Source organism: Phaseolus vulgaris, chromosome 7 (genome assembly GCF_000499845.2).
Source record: "Phaseolus vulgaris cultivar G19833 chromosome 7, P. vulgaris v2.0, whole genome shotgun sequence".
In the NCBI taxonomy this organism is placed as follows: Eukaryota; Viridiplantae; Streptophyta; class Magnoliopsida; order Fabales; family Fabaceae; genus Phaseolus; species Phaseolus vulgaris.
Window position 1 is genome coordinate 23,486,849 of NC_023753.2, and position 23,430 is coordinate 23,510,278.

At 34.2% G+C, this 23,430-nt stretch overlaps 1 protein-coding gene and 2 pseudogenes across 3 annotated transcripts; 2 read left to right on the forward strand and 1 right to left on the reverse strand.

Moving 5' to 3' along the window:
• Window positions 1–1,479: 1,479 nt before the first annotated feature.
• LOC137829557 (probable E3 ubiquitin-protein ligase BAH1-like 1) lies at window positions 1,480–9,074 on the forward strand. Of its 3 annotated transcripts, XM_068636383.1 has the most exons (7): window positions 1,480–1,569; window positions 1,711–1,891; window positions 2,236–2,480; window positions 2,601–2,855; window positions 7,603–7,740; window positions 8,398–8,456; window positions 8,759–9,074. In XM_068636383.1, the coding sequence occupies exons 2-7, from the start codon at window positions 1,753–1,755 to the stop codon at window positions 8,862–8,864; spliced, it is 942 nt and encodes a 313-aa protein (XP_068492484.1). In that variant the 5' UTR covers window positions 1,480–1,569; window positions 1,711–1,752; the 3' UTR covers window positions 8,865–9,074. The 3 variants fall into 3 exon arrangements, with proteins under 3 accessions (XP_068492484.1, XP_068492485.1, XP_068492483.1); XM_068636384.1 differs by lacking the exon at window positions 1,480–1,569 and having other exon boundaries at window positions 1,584–1,891; window positions 7,603–7,756; XM_068636382.1 differs by lacking the exon at window positions 1,480–1,569 and having other exon boundaries at window positions 1,584–1,891.
• A 7,493-nt stretch (window positions 9,075–16,567) lies between these two features.
• On the reverse strand, window positions 16,568–21,381 carry LOC137830008 (uncharacterized; annotated as a pseudogene).
• On the forward strand, window positions 20,524–22,805 carry LOC137829280 (uncharacterized; annotated as a pseudogene).
• The last annotated feature ends 625 nt before the right edge of the window (window positions 22,806–23,430 follow it).

Below are 23,430 nucleotides of genomic sequence, written 5' to 3' on the forward strand. Positions count from 1 at the left end.
GGCACAAAGAAGTTTGAACCCTTTGCTTCAAATTTACTAACAAGTAGACATAAAGGATTATACAAACTTTAAGAGAGGTAGATTAAAAGAAGACATATTCTAACTTTGTGTCATTTTATTGTTCATATGCAAATTTTTTAAACAAATTACCAAATTTCATATAGTTTGTTATGCCTAATACATCAAATAATATTATGTATTATATTATGTATTTCTTGGTTGCATGACACAAATTTTAAATTCAATTTTCTTCAATTTACATATGCACAACTCACTTTGAACAACGAGGTGTTCATAAAAATAATCATTGTTCACTACCAAATTCCTAACCCATGACCTAGATCATTGATCATTGTGCCATAAAAAACAATGACCTATATCATATTTTGCGAAATGAATACACTAGATTCAACCACAAGAACAAGATACTATTTACCACCACTGTTCACTGTCACATTTCTTAACCTTGACCTAGATCCTTGATAAGTGTAACACCTAAAAGCAAAGACCTGGATCACATGCTTTCATAAATAAACTAGATTCAACCCATTGAATGAGACATTATTCCTTACTAGTGTATCATATTTCTGAAATTTGACCCATATGTTGATCAGTGTGTCAATTTTATTCACACTTAATAATTTTAATCATAAATTTTTAGATTATAATCATAAATAAATTTACTATTTTAATTAACATTTATTTAATTGAGTTTTCTTGGATGTTACTTTTGAATGGGCCAAATAATGCAAAATCTCAAGTTACTTTCTCAAATCAAAATAGAAAATAAAATTCGAGAAGAAAAAATAGAGAATTTATTAAATTATTTATTTAAAAATATATATTGAATCATTTAGAGAAATATTATCTAATATAATATTTTATTTATATTGAATCATTTGTTTAAAAATATATCACAAAGTATTATGTGTAATTATATATTTCTTTAATATACCAAACAATGATAATACAATGTCAAAATAAGTATTTTATATTAAGGAGTTGGTTTAGCTTAATTATGTTTAATTAGCGAAGAAAACTAATTCTGTTTTAAATTTTTATCAGATTTTCAGATATAGATTGAAAAGTTAACAAAATAAATGGTATCAAAATTTGGAACAGAATTAAGGTTAAGATTTGAAAAGAGAAAACATGAATGAGTGAAAAGAAGAACAAAAGATAGTTGGTAGTTTGGATATGCAAATAAAAGAAAAAAAAAAGGAGGAGATGAGAGATAAAATAAACTTTCTTCATAAAAGTAAGAAGAATTATTAAAAAATAGCCACTCATTACAATATTGGAAATATAATTAATTATATTATTAAAATAAATTTTAAAAAATAAGTATTTCCTTCTAATAGATTTTTTTTTTGTCATAATAATATTCATAAATAAAATTATGAACAATAAATAAATTTAACTTTTCTATTTTTTTAAAAATAATTTCCTAGTTATTTCTCATCGTTGGTTTTTTTCTTTCTATACCAAAAAACATCACATATAGAATTGGTCTGTTACGGAACACCTTCCTCTGGTACGCGGTCAAACCGTCTATAAAATGGCGGGCAGGTGATTACGGAAACAAGAAGGAGCCACTCGTTGGTTGCGATTCAACATTGGCTTCGTTTTTTCTTTCACTTTTTCTGTTTTCTCTGTTTCTTTCTTTGTTTTGTAATGATTAATTAATTATAATAATTAAAATATTGTCAGAGATTAGCTGATTGATCAATCCATAGATGTTTGTAAGAAAGCATGAAGTTCTGCAAGACCTACCAGCGATACATGCAAGGGCATGACCACAAGCTCCCTGCTGTTGGCTTCAAGAAGCTCAAAAAGATCATGAAAAGGTGCAGGAGAGCCTCCACAACCACCTGTCCTGATCATTGCCCAGGTCATCTTTCATATAATGTTCAACCGTTATTTTGCATGAAATCTATTAGTTATGTGCAACATTGATTATCTCCAGAATATTATTATATTTATAGGCAATGGGGAATAATTTGTGACGGTTTATTTTATAATTTATGATTTTGTTGAGTAACGTCTAAGAAATACGTTCTTAATTTGGATTCAAGAACTGAATTGTGTAGGTGGATGATCATGTATAGAATTTGTGCGTTATAAAATGATAGCAATGTATTTAAGGAAAGACGTCTCTTCGGGGAGAGTTTAAACATTTCCATGTCTTCAACAACCAACAACGTGTATGCTAACTTGATTAATCTAATTATTCAGTGTGCGATGGGACCTTTTTCCCTTCCCTTCTCAATGAGATGTCAGACATAGTAGGATGCTTTAACCAGCGAGCGCAGAAATTGCTGGAAGTGCATCTTGCTTCTGGCTTCAGAAAGTACTTTCTCATGTTGAAAGGAAAAGGGATTAGGAATCATATTGGTCAAATCGAAGAAGGAAAAGATCTAGTCATATATGCACTCATAAATGCCATTGCAATTCGAAAAATATTAAAGAAATATGACAAGGTGCGTCTAGATATCAAGTTTTTTCCCTGTTTCTTTCCCCGGCTAGTTTAAGTTTCTATTTTTGACAATCCATGCTAAGGGGGTGTTTAATTTATATTCTCACTACTACTATGACTGCAGATTCATTATTCCAAGCAAGGCCAATTATTCAAGTCAAAAGTCCAGACCATGCACAAGGAAATTCTTCAGAGTCCTTGGCTTTCTGAGCTTATTGCCTTACACATTAACTTGAGGGAAACAAAAGCCAAGCCAAGGGAGGTATCTGCATTGTTTCAAGGATGTTATCTAAGATTCAAAGATGGAAAACCATCACTTACTTGTGAGCTCTTTGATTCCTTCAAAATGGACATTAACCTAACATGCTCCATATGCTTGGTAAGTTATTTACTTTCATTTGTTCGATGAATTTCTCATTTTATCTGCATTACACCCATATTGTACGATTTCACTCGGATTGCATACGTATATCGAGGTTGTCTATTTGAACATTACTGCCACTCAGATGCAAGTAGGACCTAATCAATTTAAAGGATGTGCATGAATATCTGGACAGAACATAGCTTTTTGTTTCCACCAAACATGATGCTTACTTGCAATCTATCTTACCTTTATATATGAATTCAAATATTTTTAGGTCTGCCAATGGTTTGCAGAATTCAGACTGTTAGTTGTTGTGTTTAGGACTGCTGCCACTTTACAATTATTCATTTATTTATGTTTTGAAGAAGTCAAGACCAGTTTCCTAATTTTTAGGAGTTTGATAGGTTTCAGTTTTTTTTTCTTTTACGTTTGTTCAATTGTGGCCTCTTCAGAGAATTTAATGTCAGTGGTCAGTTATTTTATTGGCTTTACATGTACTTTTTGAATCAATGAAAAGAATATCTCTCTCACTTCTACATATCTTTATTACTATCTGCTGAAACTTATTTTTCCCTTCCATTGTATTATCTTTCAACTTCACATAACCAACAAATTGGTATGTGCTCTCTGCTCAAGGGATTCGTGAAATGGATGTTGAATCGAGTTTCTCATAAGTTACTCCTACTATCTTTGATGGGGAGAACTATGACATTTGGACAGTAAGGATGGAGTCCTACCTAGAAGCTATGGATTTTTGGGAAAGCAAGGAAGAGGATTATGAAATACATTCGCTATCTAAAATCCGTCCATGGCCCAAATAAAGAACCATAGAGAAAAACTATGAAGGCAAAGTCATGCCTATTTGTTGGTGTTTCTCAAACCATAACCCACAAGATGCCAAAGTCAATTTGGGATTACTTGAAGAAAGAGTATGCAAGGGATGAGAGGATTTCAGGTATACAAGTTATGAATTTGATGCATGAATTTGGACTGCAAAAATTGAAAGAGTCCGAGATGATTAAGGGTTTCTCAGACAAACCACTAAGCATTGCTAACAAGGTTAAATTGTTTGGCACCAAGTTTTTTTATTCCAGAGTAGTTGAAAAACTTTTGGTTACAGTGCCCGAGAAATATGAAGCATCAATAATCACATCGTAGAATACAAGGGATTTTTCCAAGATCACTTTGGCAGAAGTAATACATGACTTATGAGGCTAGACCGTACAGTTGAAGGTGCTTTACAAACCAAGAGCCAAGAAGTTGGAACAAATGAAAAGAAAAATTAGAAGAAGAATAAGTTTTCAGGTAACGAGCAATTGAAAATATCACAGTAAAAAAGAAAAAATGCCCACCTTGTTAGCATTGTAGAGTACAATGGGTCACCCAACTTGGTCCGATGCAAAGGCCCGATGCAAAATGCAGAAAGTGTAACCAACTTGGTCATGAATTGGTGATATGTAAAGCAAAACTTCAAGAAGACCCTCAAGTGTTAATCAAGAGAAGGAGGATCAACTCTTTGTTGCTACGTGTTTCTCAAGTAGTGATTCAAGAAGTTTGTTAATTGATAGTGGCTGCACTAACCACATGACTCGTGACAAGGAGTTGTTGAAGGAATTAAAAAGCACAAAAAACTTCAAAAGTTAGAATTGGAAATGGGCAACATAGTGCAGTCAAGGGAAAAGGTATGATTGCAATTGAAAGTTTTCTTGAAACAAAATTTATCTCTGATGTTCTTTATGTTCAAGAAACTAACCAAAATCTATTGAGCTTTGGCCAATTGATGGAGAAGGGTTACAAAGTTTATTTTTTGAAGATAAAACTCTTTGATAAAAGATGCACCAAGTAAAGAAATGTTCAAGGTCAAGACGAGAGTAAAGAGATTCACATTTAATCTATTGGAAGAAGAACATGTTTTTCCTTTCTAAGAAAATATCATAGAGATATGGCACAAAAGGCTTGGTCACTATCATCATCGAGGATTGTTATTGCTTCAAACAAAACAATTAGTGAAGGCTCTACCTAATTTAGAAGATCATCTTCCTCGTTCCCAAGAATGTCAATTTGGAAAACAACATAGGAAACCTTTTCTGGAAACAACTTGGAGGACAACACAAATATTTCAATTGATCCACACTGATTTATGTGGACCATAAAGAACACTATCTCTCAAAAGTAGTCTTTACTTTATTGTCTCCATTGATGATTTTACTTGATTCTTTTTCTTAAATTCAAGTCAGAAGTGGCTAGAGTGTTTAAAAAATCCAAGAATATGGTGAAAAATAAAAGTGGTTGCACCATTTAAGTTTTACAATCAGATAATGGAAAAGAGTACACCTAGAGAGAATTTAATTCATTATGTGAGGATGCTAGCAGAGAAAACCAGGTCATTTCCCTCTACACTCCACAATAAAAATGAAGTTAGTCAGAGAATAAACAAATACATTATGGGAGTCTCGAGATGCATGTTACGAGAGAAAAAAATGACAAAACAATTTTAGGTTGAAGCAGAAAATACTCTAGCTTTATTTTTCTTAATAAACTTCCTTCAAAGGTAATGAAGAATCTGACCCCATTTGAAGTATGGTATGGATATATAAGTCTCTAAACTTTTTAAAGGTGTTTCGTTGTTTGTGCTTCACCTATTTTCCTTAGGTTAAGCGCAATAAACTACACAAGAAGACAATAGAAGGAATCTTTGTAGGTTATAACACAATATCCAAGGCTTACAATTTTTTTTAGTCATAAACAGGTTTATTGTCATAAGTAGGTACTTTGTGGGAAATGAATAATGGAACTGGGAGCACAGAAATCAATCCTCAAATCAAGCCAAATTTTCCTGTCACAAATGTTGAAGAAAAAAGAAGTGAAGATTGAAAAAATGAGATGGTGGATGACATTCCAATTAGAGGCACTAGAATGCTTTCACATGTCTATCAATCTTGTAACGTTTCACTTTTTAAGCCTACAAGTTTTGAAGCAAAGCATGATCAAAACTAGATGGTTGCAGTGGAGGATGAGCTTTACATGATCGACAAAAAACAATACATTGTAACTTGCAGATAAACCTCGAGATAGAAAAGTCATTGGGGTCAAGTGAACGTTTCGAACCAAGCTAAATATGTGCATTGGTTGCTAGGCTAGATACCATTAGGTTGCTACTTGTTGTTGGAACACAAATGGGCTAGAAAGTTAATAGTTGGATGTTAAATTAAATCAACTTTTTTGAATGGTTTCTTACAGGAAGAAATTTATGTTGAGCAACTCGAAGGATTTGAGAAGAAAGGAGAAGAAGGCAAAGTCTATCTTCTAAAGAAGGAACTCTATGGATTAAAGCAAACTCCAAGAGCTTAATACAATAGAATTGATAATCAACGACTGAGTATATTCTTTGTAAAATGCTTCTCTAATACCACTCTTTACATCGAGTTTGATACTAGAAATAGTGCAGCCTTAATTGATGAATTTAAGATGGTATTGATGAAAATTTTTGTGATGCCTTGACCTTGGATTGTTTTCTTGGAATGGAGATCAAGCAAAGTCAAGATGAAGTTTTTGTTTGCCAGCTAAGCAAATTCTCAAGAAGTTTCATATGGGAGATTGCAAGTCAATGAGTACTCCTATGAATGTAAAGGATAAGTTTAGCAAAGAAGATGGAACTGAAAAAGTGGATGAGGCATACTTTAGGAGTTTGATTGGGTGCCTGATGCACCTTACGACAACAAGACCTGACTTCTTGACTGTTATAAATAATTTATCTCGGTTCATGCATTGTGCAAGTGAAACTCAAGGGTACAACTAATTTTGGCATTAAGTTCAAGAAAAGCCAGGATTTCAAGTTGTCAGGCTTCTTTAACAGTGATGACATGAAAAGCACCTCGGGATATTGCTTTAGTCTTGGATATGAAGTTTTTGTATGGAGTTCAAAGAAACAATAAATAGTAGCTCAATCCACTGCTGGAGCAGAGTTTATTGTTTCAACTACTGCTATTAATAAAGCCTTGTGGTTGAGGAAGAAATTGAGTGATCTTAATCTTGAGCAGAAGCTAGACACTACTATCCTTGTTGACAATCAAGCTGCTGCAATAGCTATTTCTCACAATCGAGTATTTCATGAAAAACTAAAGTTTTTTCTTTTTGAAAAGTGCATAGGGTAGGGATGGTATTGCAACTCTTGTCTATTGCAAAATAGAAGAGCAAATGGCTGATATACCTGCAAACAAGTTTTAAATTCTGTAAATGAAACTTAGTGTTTGTCTCTAAAGCTTCACAGTGATCAATTTATTTATGTTTTGAACAAGTCAAAGTCAGTTTGCTAATTTTGAGTTGAGGGGTTGGATAGGTTTCAATTTTTTTCTTTTAAGTTTGTTTAATTGTTGCCTCTTTAGAAAATTTGCTGTTAGTGGCCAATTATTTTATTGGCCTTATATGTACGTTTTGAATCAATTAATATCTCTTATTTTAGGGGTCAATAATATCTCTCGCTTCCGTATATCTCTAGTACTCGCTGCTGAAACTTATTTTTCTCTTCATATATGCTTTTCTTCTGCAACGTCACATGACCAACAGAGAGCTCCACATATTGTTCAATATTTTCCTAGCAAATTGTTATAATGCACTTGACTCTGGTTTAGGATTGCTTTGACAACATCACCTTAGTTTCTTCCATATCAATATACTTTCTCTGCATGAAAGATTCTCTTGTTTGGTTATCCAGTCCTTCAGTGTTTCTCTTGAAAATTTTCATATGACTCTTGATTGACAGGATACAGTGTTTGATCCGGTTTCTCTGACGTGTGGTCACATATTCTGCTACTCCTGCGCTTGCTCAGCTGCATCAGTTACCATTGTTGATGGACTTAAGGCAGCAAAGTCCAGAGCAAAATGTGCTCTATGCCGACAGGTAAGCAACCGGATTGGTAAGCATTAAGCTCTCCCACAACTTGTTATAGGAATGTACTATAGCGAAGATGATTGATCTGATCAACCTCTATTAATTGAAGCATAATAACTTGTAAATTCCCTCATTTGTGACTGAGGTTTTATTTAATCATCACACAATGACCAACAAAATTACAATGTCAAAGCAGTCGTTTTTAATAACCATATCAGCTGCTAATGAGTCCTTTTCACTTTGGTACATTCTTTCTCAAGTGGATACATTTTAACAACGAGTACCTCAATCTATTGGGTCATTTAAGAGGGATACATTGAAGAGATTCGTCTCCAAATAAAAGATTATTCCACTACTTTTAAACCAAAACTTTAAGACAACGGTTTGTTGGTTTTCTTCCTTATATGATTCTAAGTTCTATATTCAAAGTTACACTTGGATTCATAGCTTTATAGTTGTCTTCTTCTACAATGGAAACTTTAGAACCAGAATAATCTAAGTAGCTCTTCTGCGATTCCTCAACTTCTTTATTTTAATATTCTGACTATTGATAAATTGCAACTTAGAGGATTAAGTGTTCACTTGTTTTAGACAATTAAATACTGACCAATTTTTTAACCTGTTAGAATGGCTAGCAACTTACACTTTTTATATTGTTGACGGCAGCAAGGAATTTACGAAGATGCTGTGCACTTGGAAGAATTGAATATTCTGCTAGGTCGAAGGTACGAGGTTATTCTTAAAACCAGAGATTATCTTGTAGTGTTAGAGACTTAGATTTATTATGTCATTCTAGTTTTAGTGTTAATGATTCATATTTTAATTATTGATTAACACTATTTAGAAGAAATTGTTACAAAATTATTGTGAACTGCTATTAATCAACAACTATAATCTTTTAATTATGTAGCAATTAAATATTCAATTAATTTTTTGAAATAAATTGAATTTAGTGTTTATCAAAGTGAAAGAATAAAAGCTCAAGAATACATTTCTCTTAATCTAACAAATTTCAATACTTTTACAGGTGCAAAGACTATTGGGAGGAAAGGCTTCAGATGGAAAGAACAGAGAGGGTTAAGCAAGTAAAGGAGCACTGGGAAACACAGTGTAGGGTGTTCGTAGGCATCTAAGATAAATATAAACAACTCTCCACCTTCTCTTCCATCTCCTTATTCAACTCATTTCCCTGTACCTTCTTATATCACTGATCACATATCCTATTTTTTTTCCTACCTAACTCTGTTCAATGTAAATAAAGGCCTCTCTAGTTTAGGAATTACTACTATGACCATTTATTTGGTGGATCAAAACTAAAGCATTTCTTTGATTTTGTATCTTAACACTTCTAAGAAGTTGTCACAGATAGCCTATGTATTTGACTCTACTCAATGTAAATAATACATTTTATTTTAGGAATTATTATTAATGGCAGTTTACTTACTAAGAAAACTTGTGTGATTCATGTTATTCCTCCCGAAGTTACTGAAATAATTAATAAAAAGATATTTAGCCAAGGAGTATGAAGGCCCTCGGTAAGAACATTCAGTGTCTTCCTATTTGGTTCGAACGAGATCTCGTTTACAACCTCAATTTACTACATTTATTACTAGATATGTCTATTTAATCTCATGATTTATGTGTCTTGTTAATTACCATAGTTTAAATCTCTCAACAATATTATCGAGATTTGCTTATTAAATATATATATTATCTAGATTCTCCTATTAAATATATTTAATAGCTTATCAACTTCTTTTAGACCGACTAATGACCCAAAAGAGAGGTAATTGAAATCGATCTTAAATCATAACACTACAAAAATATTTTAGAATTTTTTTTGAGACTGTTACGTAATGTGTGTGCATGCATGTATGAACACTTAGTTTGTCTTTTTTATATATATATATATATATATATATATATATATATATATATATATATATATATATATTCTTCTTCTATGCTTTACTTGTACTAGAATACCTTTTCTTAATATCTTCCTCTCTTTGATATCGTTACATAGTATCACGAGCCTTCTTTTTTCTTCTCTTTCTCTCAATATGTCTTCATCATCTTCCAATGCCTTACATGAAGAATCGGTCTTGACTGCTTCCTCCTCACATTTGCATACCTTCACAACTCATATTTCTCTAAAACTAGACAACGATAACTACCTTATATGGCAACAAGTCATTTCACAAATTCGTGGTTGAAGCTTCTTCATTTCTTGGATGATTCTCCTCCACCTGTGAAATTCCTTACACTAGAAGATGTGGTCTCTGTCAACCCTGTGTTTATTCTTTATGAACAACAAGATCAACTTCTTGTTACTTGGCTTCTTGCTTCCATGACTACACCAAATCCTTACATAGATGGTGGGTCTTGAATTTGCCTCCCAAATATTGAACAAGTTGTGTGTTTATTATGCTACACAAACTTGTGCTAAGGCGAAGAAACTTAAACTCCAGTTACGAAATCCCTAGGTTATCAAACTCAAGAATCTACGTAGATTCGTGGGAGTTTTGTAAACTTGACTCATAAACTTGTATGAGTTTATTTTATATAAAAAAATATTTCAATAATACAATTAATCATAATACTTAAAACAAAAGTCCGCAATACTAATCAAATAACTACAATTAGTAGTGAATGAAAATTATATAAGTTCAAAGTACCCCAAATAAATAAGTTCATACAAATATTATAAAACATTATATAATTGGGTCCAGAACAAACATTATGTCCTGGAACATTTTTACTTATTTATAGTACATGAGGATGCATTTGAGTTGTCATAGTTGATTTTGATCCACTCCAAGACATACCTTCAAAAATAACATGAATTTAAAAAATAGATTTTTTTAAATAAAAATAGAATTCAATTAAAAAAAATCCCAACATTCTCAATTAAAAAAGGACTATGCAGGTGCACTTCCAATATTCTCTCTACATGTATGGACAAACTTAAAAAAAACTCTGCAGCAGGTGCAGTCCCAAATTCCCAATGTTCTTTTGGCTAAGCAAACCCTAAACCCAATTAGAACATAGACGCACCAGATGAACATGGCACGACACGACCACAATGAACGAAGATCACATATGATGATGCACCATTACAATCAGAACAGAATTGCAAGAAGAGACGACCATGGAAGAAAGAACGTGACCACGAACCCGACCACCAACGCGACCAAGATCGCAACAACGCACCACGAGATGCACAACAACAGGAATGCAAACGAACCCTAACATGAGCAAGTTGAGTTTGTTTGATTTTGGGTTTAGAAATAGGTCATTTTGGGTTTAAATAAAAAAACCCTCTAAACTCGCCAACTTAGTTCCAGACTCGTGGATTCAACCGAGCTCATTGTGATTTTATTGAGTTTGCTCCAAAAATAAGTTTGCTTTCGAGTCAACTCGCTTAGGGTGGGAACATAAAGTCAGACGAGTTTACAAGTTAACTCGCGAGTTTGATAACCATGCAAAATCCTAAGCAAGATCATTCTATAACTACATATCTTTTTTATAACAAGAAGGACCATAGACTTACTGTAGGTTCACATATAATTGTGGATCATATGAAAGCAATTCTCGATGGATTATTTGATGATTATGATGCTTTTATCATCTCTATTATATCTCGGATCAATCCTTACATTGTTGAGGATATAAAGGCTTTGTTTCTTATTCAAGAAGAGCGTTTTGAGAAACATATGTTGGTTGAACAACATCTGTTTCAAGCTAACCTTACTTCTACACAATGAGTTCTACTACTCAATCAAGAAATGGACCACGACACAGTGGTCATCAAACCAGAAAGGGCATGGAAATTTTCAAAAACAATTTTGCTAATAAACAAAATCAAGGTTTCATAAGTAATAACAAGAATCAATGGGTTGCTTCTTTACATACTATCAAAGTTTAGTATCAAATTTGTAACAAGAATGGGTCAAATTGTCGTGGATTGTTGGCACAGGTATGACAATGATACTTCTCATAATGTTTCAACTTATCCTTAATTCTTTTTTATAACCAATGAAGATAGTGAACCATCGTTACTAAGAACTCCTTGTACTATTAGTGATCCACTGTGGTACCCAAATTGTGATACAACACATTATATAACTCATGAAAAAAATGTTACAAAGACTCCATACTATGGCATTGATGTTAAACTAGGTAATGACTCAGGTATGAATATGAAACACATTGGCTTAACCACTTATACTAGTCTTTATATGAATAAATCTTTCATTTACACAGTCTATTACACATCTCTGATATAAGAAAATCTTTTGAGTGTTTCAAATTTTGCTAAGGATAGTAATATATATTTTGAGTTTTATCCTAACCATTTGTTTTGTTAAAACTCAAGATACCAAGAACTCAATCCTTAAAGAAAAATTAATAATGGTTTATATGTTATTCACTCTAAATCACAAGCCATGTCTATCTTTATGTGCTTCAAGCTTTTCTCTGAAAAACAAACCAATCATGTATTAAAATGTTTACAAACTAATAGTGCAAAGGAATTTTTAACTATCACTCTTTATCTTACTGCTAATGAATTAATCACCACTTAATATGTCTACACATGAACAAAATGGGTCTATCAAGCGTAAACATCGTCACATTAGTGACACTACTTGATCTCTTATGGTTGATTCTTCTTTACCTCTATAGTTATGAGATGAATCCTTCATAACCATTGTGCATATTATTAATTCTTTGCCAAGGTCTATTTTAAACAATCTCAATCCTTATGAAAATATGTTTTCCAAGAAACATGATTATAAATGTTGTGAGATATTTGGATGTGCATACTATCCTCTCCTACGTTCTTATAATCAACATAAGTTTGATTTTTGCTCAACTCTTTGTTTATTTCTAGGATATAGCTTAAGACATAAAGGTTACATATGTCTATCTCTATATGGAAAACTATTATCTCAAGACATGTTAATTTTAATGAATATTTGTTTCCTTATTATATGTTGGATAATCCTTTTATTTCTATTGTATCGCAACATATGTTGTCAACATCACACATTGTTTCCCTAACTGTTATTTCTTCACTACATACTACTTTTGCTAATAATTCATCACATAATGCTAATACTGATATTCACAATACTATATCACATGATATTTAAGCCTAAATTTTTTAATACTTCTTTCGGTGATCTTTCTAATCCTACCACATATAAACAAGCCAAGTCAAAACCTAAATGGATCAATGTAATGAAATTTGAATATGAAGCTCTTCTAGGAATCTTACTCTTTTACCTACTAATGCAAATTTAATTGGATGCAAATGAGTTTTCAAGAGAAAATACAATGTTGATGGCAGTCTACAACTCTACAAGGCTCGCTTGGTTGTCAAGGGACCCTCAAACTGAAGGTTGTGATTACACTGATACATTTAGCCGTATTATCAAACCAATTGCAATATGTGTTGTTCTAAAAAAAAGTCTCGTCTTCTTTCAAATTGAAGGTTGTGATTACAGTGATACATATAGTCCTGTTATCAAACCAACTACAATATGTGTTGTTCTAACCAAAGTTGTGTCTTCAAATTGGCCTTTACAATGTCTTTTTGCATACTGAATTATAAAATAAAATGTTATAAGAAACAATCGTTGGGTTTTACCTCTAGTAACTCCAATCTTGTTTGCAAACTCAACAAAGTCATCTATGGCTTAAAGCAGGCCCTGTGTTCATGGTTTTAAAAAGTCATACACACGCCCCTTGCTATGGGTTTTTGCCATCTAAAAGTGGCACTTCTCTTTCACTAGGTTTTGCAATAATGACACCATCTTTTTTGTTATCTACGTTGATGATATCTTGATTATTGGTAGTTCATCCATGCTTGTTTAAAATTTTGTCCAACAGTTAAGTGACAAGTTTTCCTTGAAAGACTTAGGCCACCTATATTGTTGTATGGGAACAAAAGCAGTTGGCTTAATGATGACAATCTTCATTTGTCTCAGGAGAAATATATAAAAGATCTTCTATATCGCCCGCAAATGTTACATTTTAATCCTTAACCAACACCCACAATTTCATCTTCTCGTTTAACTCATGATGGGTCTACCGTTGTTAATGATCCTACTTTCTACTGGTCTATAATTGAATTTCTATAGTATGTCATTATTACACCACCTGAGCTTGCCTTTTGTGTCAATAAAGTGTGTCAATATATGTATCATCAACAAGTTCATCACTAGAAAGCAATGAAAAGAATTCTTTGCTACTTAGCTAGAACTCCTCATCATGGTCTTCAACTTTATTCATGTTTAGATTTCTCCATAGTTGGTTTTGGCAACTCTGACTAGGGTCCATACTTGGACAATCGCAAATCCACTAGAAGCTACTACATATATGTTGGTAGAAACCTTGTGTACTGGTCTTCTTGTAAACAAAATGTAGTTTCTCGATACAGTACGGAGGTTAAATATCATAGTGTAATTGGTGCTCTTGCTTAGATTATCTAGATCTAATATTTGTTCAATGAGCTCAACATCTCTTCTTCTACACCAAAGTTGTACTCAAACAATCTTAATATGGTTCTTCTTTCAGTCAATCTTGTCATGCATCCAAGGAGTATTTAGAACTTGACCCTTTATTTTGTGCAAGATCATGTCCAACAAAAGAGGCTTCTTATGGTTCATCCTTCTTCACACTTTCAAGTAGTAGATTTACTAACTAAACCACTTTCTGATGCTGTTTTTTACAAATTCAAGAGTAAACTTATGGTTGTTTTTAGTCCTCCCATAATTATAAGGGGAGATGTTACGTAATATCCAAGATTAGAAAGAATATTTCGGTGTGGAAAGGGAGGAACTTATCCTTCGCGGGAAGAGTATGTCTTATAAAATCGGTTATTAATACCATACCTGTGTTCTTCTTATCCTTTTTTAAAGCCCCTATAAGAATGTGCAAGGAAATCACAAAATTATTGAGGAACTTCTTATGGGTTGGGGTGCGAAGGAAGGAAAATAGGTTGGTCTAGCTGGAAGAACATCTATAAACCAAAAGAGGAGGATGGCCTTGGCATTAGACGCATTGAATTGTTTAATAAGGCATTGTTGGAAAAATGGTTATGGAGAATGAGATCCACTGAGACTGGCCTTTGGAAGGAGGTCTTAGAATCGAAGTATGGATCGTGGAGGGAGGTAAACTCAGTTACACAGGCTTGTAATAAGTATAAATTTAGATGGTGGGTTGATTTATCCAAACTAAGCCTATCAGATCAAGGTAGTAGTTGGTTCAATTCAAATGTGGTTTGGCAAGTAGGATCAGGGGCCAAGTTCCAATTTTGGGAAGATGACTAGTTAGTCAATTGTTAGCTCAAAGGAAAATATCCCAGAATCTACACTAATTCCTTGCTTAAAAATGAACCTATTGGTAGATTCAGAAGATGGTTTGCAGAGGGGTGGGAGTGGACTTTTTGTTGGAGAAAGGAGTGGTTCGAGTAGGAAAAGCCTTTGGTAGATGAGTTTTTGGCAAGTCTTTCACAGGTTCCCCTACATCCAGATAAGGAGGATTTATGGTTATGGAATGAGCCCCATCATATAATTTCTCGGTAAATCCGCTTATAAAAAGTTAGCAAATCATGGAACCGGGGGTGTATCAGCGTCACTTGTATATCTTTGGAAATTAAAGGTTATGCCATCGACTCAATTTTATGTGTGAAGGGCTTTTTTGAATAGGATAGCAACTAAGTAGAACTTGTACAAAATGGGTGTTATCTTGAGGGATACATTGCGCACCCTATGCGGGAGGGAAGAGGAGTCGACATCACACATTCTAATTTCATGTAAGGTATCTTTTGTAGTTTGGAATATGTGCAATAGGTGGCTTGAGATTAGCTTGGTGTATCACAATGAACTAATTAATCATTTTGAGCAATTTTTCTGCATCTGCTTTAATAAGGAAGGTAATAGTTTTAGGAAAAGCCTATGGGTTTCAATGTTATGGTGTATTTGGAAACATAAAAACATGGCTATTTTCAATCAAGCAAAGATAGATGCTGAGGAAATTCTTACCATGGCACAAATCCAATCATGGGCATGGATGAAACACAAGGTAAGGAAAGCTAAGTTCTCTTTATTTGATTGAATTTTATCTCCCTTTATTTGCATTAACATGGAAATAAAATAATTTGTTTGGTATACAAGCCTCATGTGAAATTCTGTTTGATCATTCACTGTTTGTTTTTTGTGGTTTTGAATTTAATCCCATTGTATAGGTTACTATTGTCAATAATGTTTTGCTTTAATATTATGCGCTAAATTATGCTTTATCTTATGCTATCTAAGGCGGTATAGAAGGCCCAAATTGTATTATGTAGATATTGCAAAATCATCTGGTCTGTTAAGGGTCTACAAGAGCGTAACAACAGCTTAACAAACCAAACTTGTTATATTTACTGCTTAATTATGCAGCAATTGAAGCATAACTTGCAGAGAGTTTTAGAGTTGATGTCACAAGGGTTTACAAGCACCAAACAATAGGACAACCAATGAAGGGTGGAAGCAAACTAATCTTGTGTTTACGTTGTTGTACACTGCATATTTATGAAGTTTTAGCTATTACAAATTGTTGTATTATAGTGTAGGGAGCAATGTTGTTAAAATCGTAACTCGTAGGCGGATCAGAGAGGAAAAAAAAACTCGTAACTCGGGGATCGTAACTCGACTCGGAAGAGTTACTATCTGAGTTACTATACATAAGATAATTAAAAATAGGCTCATAATTCATGAAATGGTCCAAATATATAACATAACTAAATGGCCCAAATACATAACATAATTAAAAGTAGATTCAACATAATGTGTAATACAGATAAACTATCCAATTAAATCATTCACACTAATCATAGAATAATCATCTTGGTCCTCCAAAAGATCTTCATTTTCATTATCATCAATTGGAGGAACTTCCAAATCACCATCAATTGGAGGAACCTCCAAATCATTTGTTGCTCCTCTACTAACATCATCTTCTCCAACTTCAAGTAATATGTCATCATCTAAACCATATAATGTTTCATTTTCCTCCACAGTCCATTCATCATCAGAAGAAAGATCATCAATAGTATATTCTTTTGTTTTTCTAACATCTTTCTTCTTCGTCAATCTTGAATTAGTCATCACAAACACAACATCATTCATAGTCATTTGGTATAAACGATTTCTTTTCTTAGTGTGGACCTAAATAATTATAAAACTAGTTAGCACATCATCTAAAAAATAATTATGAAATCACTTTCAATAATTTAAATTCTTACACTTTCAAAAGCATTCCAATTACGCTCACAGCCAGATGAACTACAAGTCAAACTCAATACTCTAATTGCAAATCTTTGTAGTTCTGGATGTTGATCACCATATGATTCCCACCATTGTGATGGAGTTTTGGTCTTGAGTCCAAGCTGAGCTAGTGGAGTACCATACAATTGGTCTTGAAACTCTCTAATTGAAGATCAATTTTACCCATCACATCAAGGTCTCCCACCAACCTCTCCAAACATTCATACAGTCCACGTTTCACCTCATAATCAACTTTAAAGTAAGGATGATAGTGTAACACGGGATTAAGATAATAGCCTGCAGCATGCAACGACCTATGCAATTGGTTGTCCCATCGATGATCAATGATTTCCCAAAGGGGAGTGTAGCTAAATAAGATAAAAATAAATAAATTAATCTCCAAAACAAGTCTATATATCTAATTGAGAAATCAAATATAGGTAAATTACCTTTTACTAACTCCATTGAAGAGATTTTGTAACTTCTCTTTTGCAATATCCATCTCCTCATAAATAAATCCCATGGCTGGTTTCTCATCTGAATCAACCATGCGCAACACTTTAATCAAGGGAAGAGCATCCCTCAAACAATTTAAAATGTTTTTCCATAATCCCTTGTCCAATATCAAATTTTTCACCAACCCTCCATCTCTAGTTTTTGCAAACTGACTGGATTGTCACTCCGAGGATGTGAACATCTTAATAAGTGATCCTCTATTATAATTCAAGCATCCTAAAGTCAGATAAGAGGTGGCAAAACGAGTATTGGCTGCTCTTATCAAATCTTTTCCTTCACTATATTTGTGCAACAAGGAGATAAGACCAGTTCTTGAGTAAATGTAGGTTGTAATTTTCTTACCAATGGCGATTGTGTCGTGATGGAGTGGTATTTTCTTTTCAAAATCTTCCCACATCAGATCAATGCAATGAGCTGCACAAGGGTTCCAATACAACTTTTTCCTCTTTTGCATTAACAACTCCCCAACTGCTTTATAAATTGCTACAATATCTATTACAACTTGGATTACATTATTTTCCCCCACCTCTTCAACAATATCATCTATCGTTTTGAAGATTTTTTCAGCGATCTTGCATACATTAGATGCATCAATAGATTTCAAAAAGACAGATCCTCTTAGACTATTTACCAAAAAATTAAGTATAGTCCTCCTCTTCCTATCCGTCCATCCATTTGTCATTATGGTACATCCAGTTTTTTTCCAAACAAGTTTATGTTCTTCTACAATCTACTCTTTCTTCTCAACCTCTTGCTTCAAATACTTCACTCTTATTTCATGATATGATGGTGGCTTTAATCTGAGACCATGTCTACCAATTAACTCAACCATCCTCTTAAATTCTTCATTGTTTCCTACATTAAAAGGAATAACATTATTGTAGAAAAACCTAGCCATCTCTTGACATGCATCCTCTTTGTCATTCTTCTTGAAAATTGCATTAATTGTACTTTGAGTTCCCTTTCTTTTAAAGATATTTGATGAGTCCCTAATCTCTTCTCCACTTGATCTTTTTCTAGAACTTTCTTCTGTCTGTCCAATATTACTCTCTTCTATAGAGGTTGATTTCCTTAACAAACTTCGTTGCAGATTAAGAACAGTATCCAACATTGGTTTTCTAACATCTTCCGGCACCGATACACAAGCTCCCACATCCTTTGAAGTCCCTGCTAGATGGTGCTTTAATCTATAAACCCCTTCTGTCAAAACTTTTTCACAGTACTTACATTTTAATTTCCATGTTTTTCCATCAACAGACACACAATGTTTCCATGCTGGATCAGTTCTTCCACTTGCCATTATAAGTTATAACTTATAACCCATGAACACTGGTGGAGCAGAGCAAATCGTGCGTGAACAGTGGCGGAGCAGAGCAGATCGTGCGAGTACTGGCGAAGGCAGTGCAACGGTCGTGGCGGAGGTAGTGCGACGCGCGAGTACTAGTGAAGGCAACCACAATCGACGAAGGTGAATGGCGAAGGAATGATTGGCAAAGGCGACGGCACTAGCGGTGGCGACACGTAGCGCGGACGGCGGTGACGACAAAACGGTGACCACGATCGGCGGCCAAACGGCACGACAAAGGCACATGTTCTTCAAATTAGGGTTGCGTTTTGGGATTAAGGTTTCTGAGACTCGAATTAGGGTTTTCAGGGTTTATTTAAGTTTTTAGGGTTTTTTCTGGCCCGCATCATGGATCACGGAGGCCCATGGATCGCCCGATCCAACCCCTGGATCGTCGGATCGCTCTGATCTGCTGAGAAACTGATCCAGCCACCGATCCAACCTGTTTTCTGCATAAAAGATCGTAAAATCATGAGTTTTACGTTATAAATCGCGATTTTAACAACATCGGGGGAGGATGCCAGAGAAACAATGATGATAGAGGAAGAGCGTGGTGGGGTTTGGATGTGTGGCGGAGCAAAGGATGGTGATGACGGAAACGAGAGAGTGTTAGTATGTCATCTAACATTCGTTTAAAAACAAAAACACACCAAGATAAAATGTAAATTGTTCATGTATATTATGAAAAGGTATTCTGATACAATATGACAGAGAAAGAAGAAAATACATGTACAAAAGACAAAATAAACTCTTCATGCATTATTTTAGCAAAGAATAAAATAATTAAATTAAAAGAGAACATTTCACGGGTGTCCCAATCATAATAGAAAAGTCTCCAACCTCTCCGCCTCTCCATCTAGCTAACAACCACATAATCACTACAAGCATCCAAAACATAGAATTGCTCCTTACCAATGTTGTTAAAATCGCGATTTACATCGTAAAACTCGCGATTTTACGATCTTTTATGCAGAAAACGGGTTGGATCAATGGCTGGATCGGTTTCTCAGCGGATCAGAGCGATCCGACGATCCAGGGGTTGGATCGAGCGATCCATGGGCCTCCGCGATCCATGACGCGGGCAAAACAAAAACCCTAAAAACCCTAATTTGATTCTCAGACATCTAAAAGGGAGCCCGCGAGAAAAATGCCTCCTCTATGAGATCTCGGTGCTACTGCCCAGCCCCACCTTCATTTTTTTTCGAATTACGTCTACTTTTTTTTCCTAAGCTAAGATCTAGAGGGGAGGAGCTCTTCTTGCGTAGTATACCTTTTCCCAGAAATTCCAGGCTCGTATTAATAACCAGTATAACCCCAGACCTTTTGAGCAAGCGCTATAATCCCAAAACGCAACCCTAATTTGAAGAACTTGTGCATATGTCGCGCCGTTTGGCCGTCGATCGTGGTCGCTGTTTCGTCGCAGCCGTCCGCGCTACGTGTCGCCGCCGCCTTTTCCATTCGCGCCTTCGCCATTCGCCTTCGTCGATCGTGGTCGTCTTCGCCAATACTCGTGCGTCGCACTACCTCTGCCACGACCGTTGCACAACCTCCACCAGAAATCGCGAGATCTGCTCTGCTCCGCCACTGTTCACGGGTTATAAGTTATAACTTATAATGGCAAATGGAAGAACTGATCCAGCATGGAAACATTGTGTGTCTGTTGATGGAAAAACATGGAAATTAAAATGTAAGTACTGTGAAAAAGTTTTGACAGAAGGGGTTTACAGATTAAAGCACCTTCTAGCAGGGACTTCAAAGGATGTGAGAGCTTGTGTATCGGTGTCGGAAGATGTTAAAAAATCAATGTTGGATATTGTTCTTAATCTGCAACTGAGTTTGTTAAGGAAATCAACCTCTATAGAAGAGAGTAATATTGGACAGTCAGAAGAAAGTTCTAGGAAAAGATCAAGTGGAGAAGAGATTAGGGACTCATCAAATATCTTTAAAAGAAAGGGAACTCAAAGTACAATTAATGCAATTTTCAAGAAGAATGACAGAGAGGATGCATCTCAAGAGATGGCTAGGTTTTTCTACAATAATGTTATTCCTTTTAATGTAGCAAACAATGAAGAATTTAAAAGGATGGTTGAGTTAATTGGTAGACATGGTCCCGGATTAAAGCCACCATCATATCATGAAATAATAGTGAAGTATTTCAAGCAAGAGGTTGGGAAGACAAAGCAGATTATAGAAGAACATAAACTTGTTTGGAAAAAAACTGGATGTACAATAATGACAAATGGATGGACGAATAGGAAGAGAAGGATTATACTTAATTTTTTGGTAAACAGTCCAAGAGGAACTGTCTTTTTGAAATCTATTGATGCATCTGATGTATGTAAGACCGCTGAAAAATCTTCAAAATGGTAGATGATATTGTTGAAGAGGTGGAACACAATAATGTCATCCAAATTATAACAGATAATGCAGCAAATTATAAAGCAGTTGAGGAGTTGTTAATGCAAAAGAGGAAAAAGTTGTATTGGAACCCTTGTGCAGCTCGCATTGATCTGGAAGATTTTGAAAAGAAAATACCACTCCATCATGACACAATCGCCAATGGTAAGAAAATTACAACCTACATTTACTTAAGAATTGGTCTTATCTCCTTGTTGCACAAATATAGTGAAGGAAAAGATTTGATAAGAGCAGCTAATACTCGTTTTGCCACCTCTTATCTGACTTTAGGATGCTTGAATGATAATAGAGGATCACTTATTAAGATGTTCAAATCCTCGGAGTGGCAATCCAGTCAGTTTGCAAAAACTAGAGATGGAGGGTTGGTGGAAAATTTTATATTAGACAAGGGATTTTGGAAAAACATTTTAAATTGTTTGAGGGGTGCTCTTCCCCTGATTAAAGTGTTGCGCATGGTTGATTCAGATGAGAAACCAGCCATGGGATTTATTTATGAGGAGATGGATATTGCAAAAGAGAAGTTACAAAATCTCTTCAATGGAGTTAGTAAAAGGTAATTTACCTATATTTGATTTCTCAATTAGATATATAGACTTGTTTTGGAGATTAATTTATTTATTTTTATCTTATTTAGCTACACTCCCCTTTGGGAAATCATTGATCATCGATTGGACAACCAATTGCATAGGTTGTTGCATGCTGCAAGCTATTATCTTAATCCATGTTACACTATCATCCTGACTTTAAAGTTGATTATGAGGTGAAACGTGGCTATATGAATGTTTGGAGAGGTTGGTGGGAGACCTTGATGTGATGGGTAAAATTGATCTTCAATTAGAGAGTTTCAAGACCAATTGTATGGTACTCCACTAGCTCAGCTTGGACTCAAGACCAAAACTCCATCACAATGGTGGGAATCATATGGTGATCAACATCCAGAACTATAAAGATTTACAATTAGAGTATTGAGTTTGACTTGTAGTTCATCTGGCTGTGAACGTAATTGGAATGCTTTTGAAAGGGTAAGAATTTAAATTATTCAGAGTGATTTCATAATTATTTTTAGATGATCATATGATGTGTTAACTAGTTTTATAATTATTTAGGTCCACACTAAGAAAAGAAATCGTTTACACCAAATGACTATGAATGATGTGGTGTTTGTGATGACTAATTCAAGATTGACGAAGAAGAAAGATGTTAGAAAAACAAAAAAATATACTATTGATGATCTTTCTTCTGATGATGTATGGACTCTGGAGAAAAATGAAACATTATATGGTTTAGATGAAGATATATTACTTGAAGTTGGAGAAGATGATGCTAGTAGAGGAGCAACAATTGATTTGGAGGTTCCTCCAATTGATGATGATTTGGAAGTTCCTCCAATTGATGATGATTTGGAAGTTCCTCCAATTGATGATAATGAAAATGAAGATTTTTTGGAGCACCAAGATGATTTATCTTATTATGATTAGTGTGAATGATTTAATTGGATAGTTTATTTGTATTAAACATTATGTTAAATCTACTTTTAATTATGTTATGTATTTGGACCATTTCATGAATTATGAGTCTACTTTTAATTATCTTATGTATAGTAAGTCAGATAGTAACTCTTTCGAGTTGAGTTACAATCCTCGAGTTACGAGTTTTTTTTCCTCTTCCATCCTCATTGACGACAACCTCTGCCACCCACAACAGCAAATATCACCACCAACCTAAACGGTCATAAACTGTTAAGACAGGGGAGGAGGTGAAGGAAGAGTCTAAGATAATTAATGTTACATGAGTTTTATATTATTTATATAATTTCTTTAAACACAAATATTATATTCAATTAAATTTTTGCAGTCTTTCTTTAGACCTAAAAACTGTTAAGCCCTCCTCTTGATGGATCATAGAATTAGGTAAAAAGATGTCCAATCCTAAATGATACCAACACACAAATATGTGTGGTCAAAGATTGGCAATTTTTTTGCCACTGGATAGAAGAATGTCTTTGGTCAATAGTTATGAGTTTGAATTTTAAACAAAGAGATCATTTTACATTCAAAGAAATCATTTTAGTTAAGAAAATTCGAGAAAAGAGTTACTTGATTC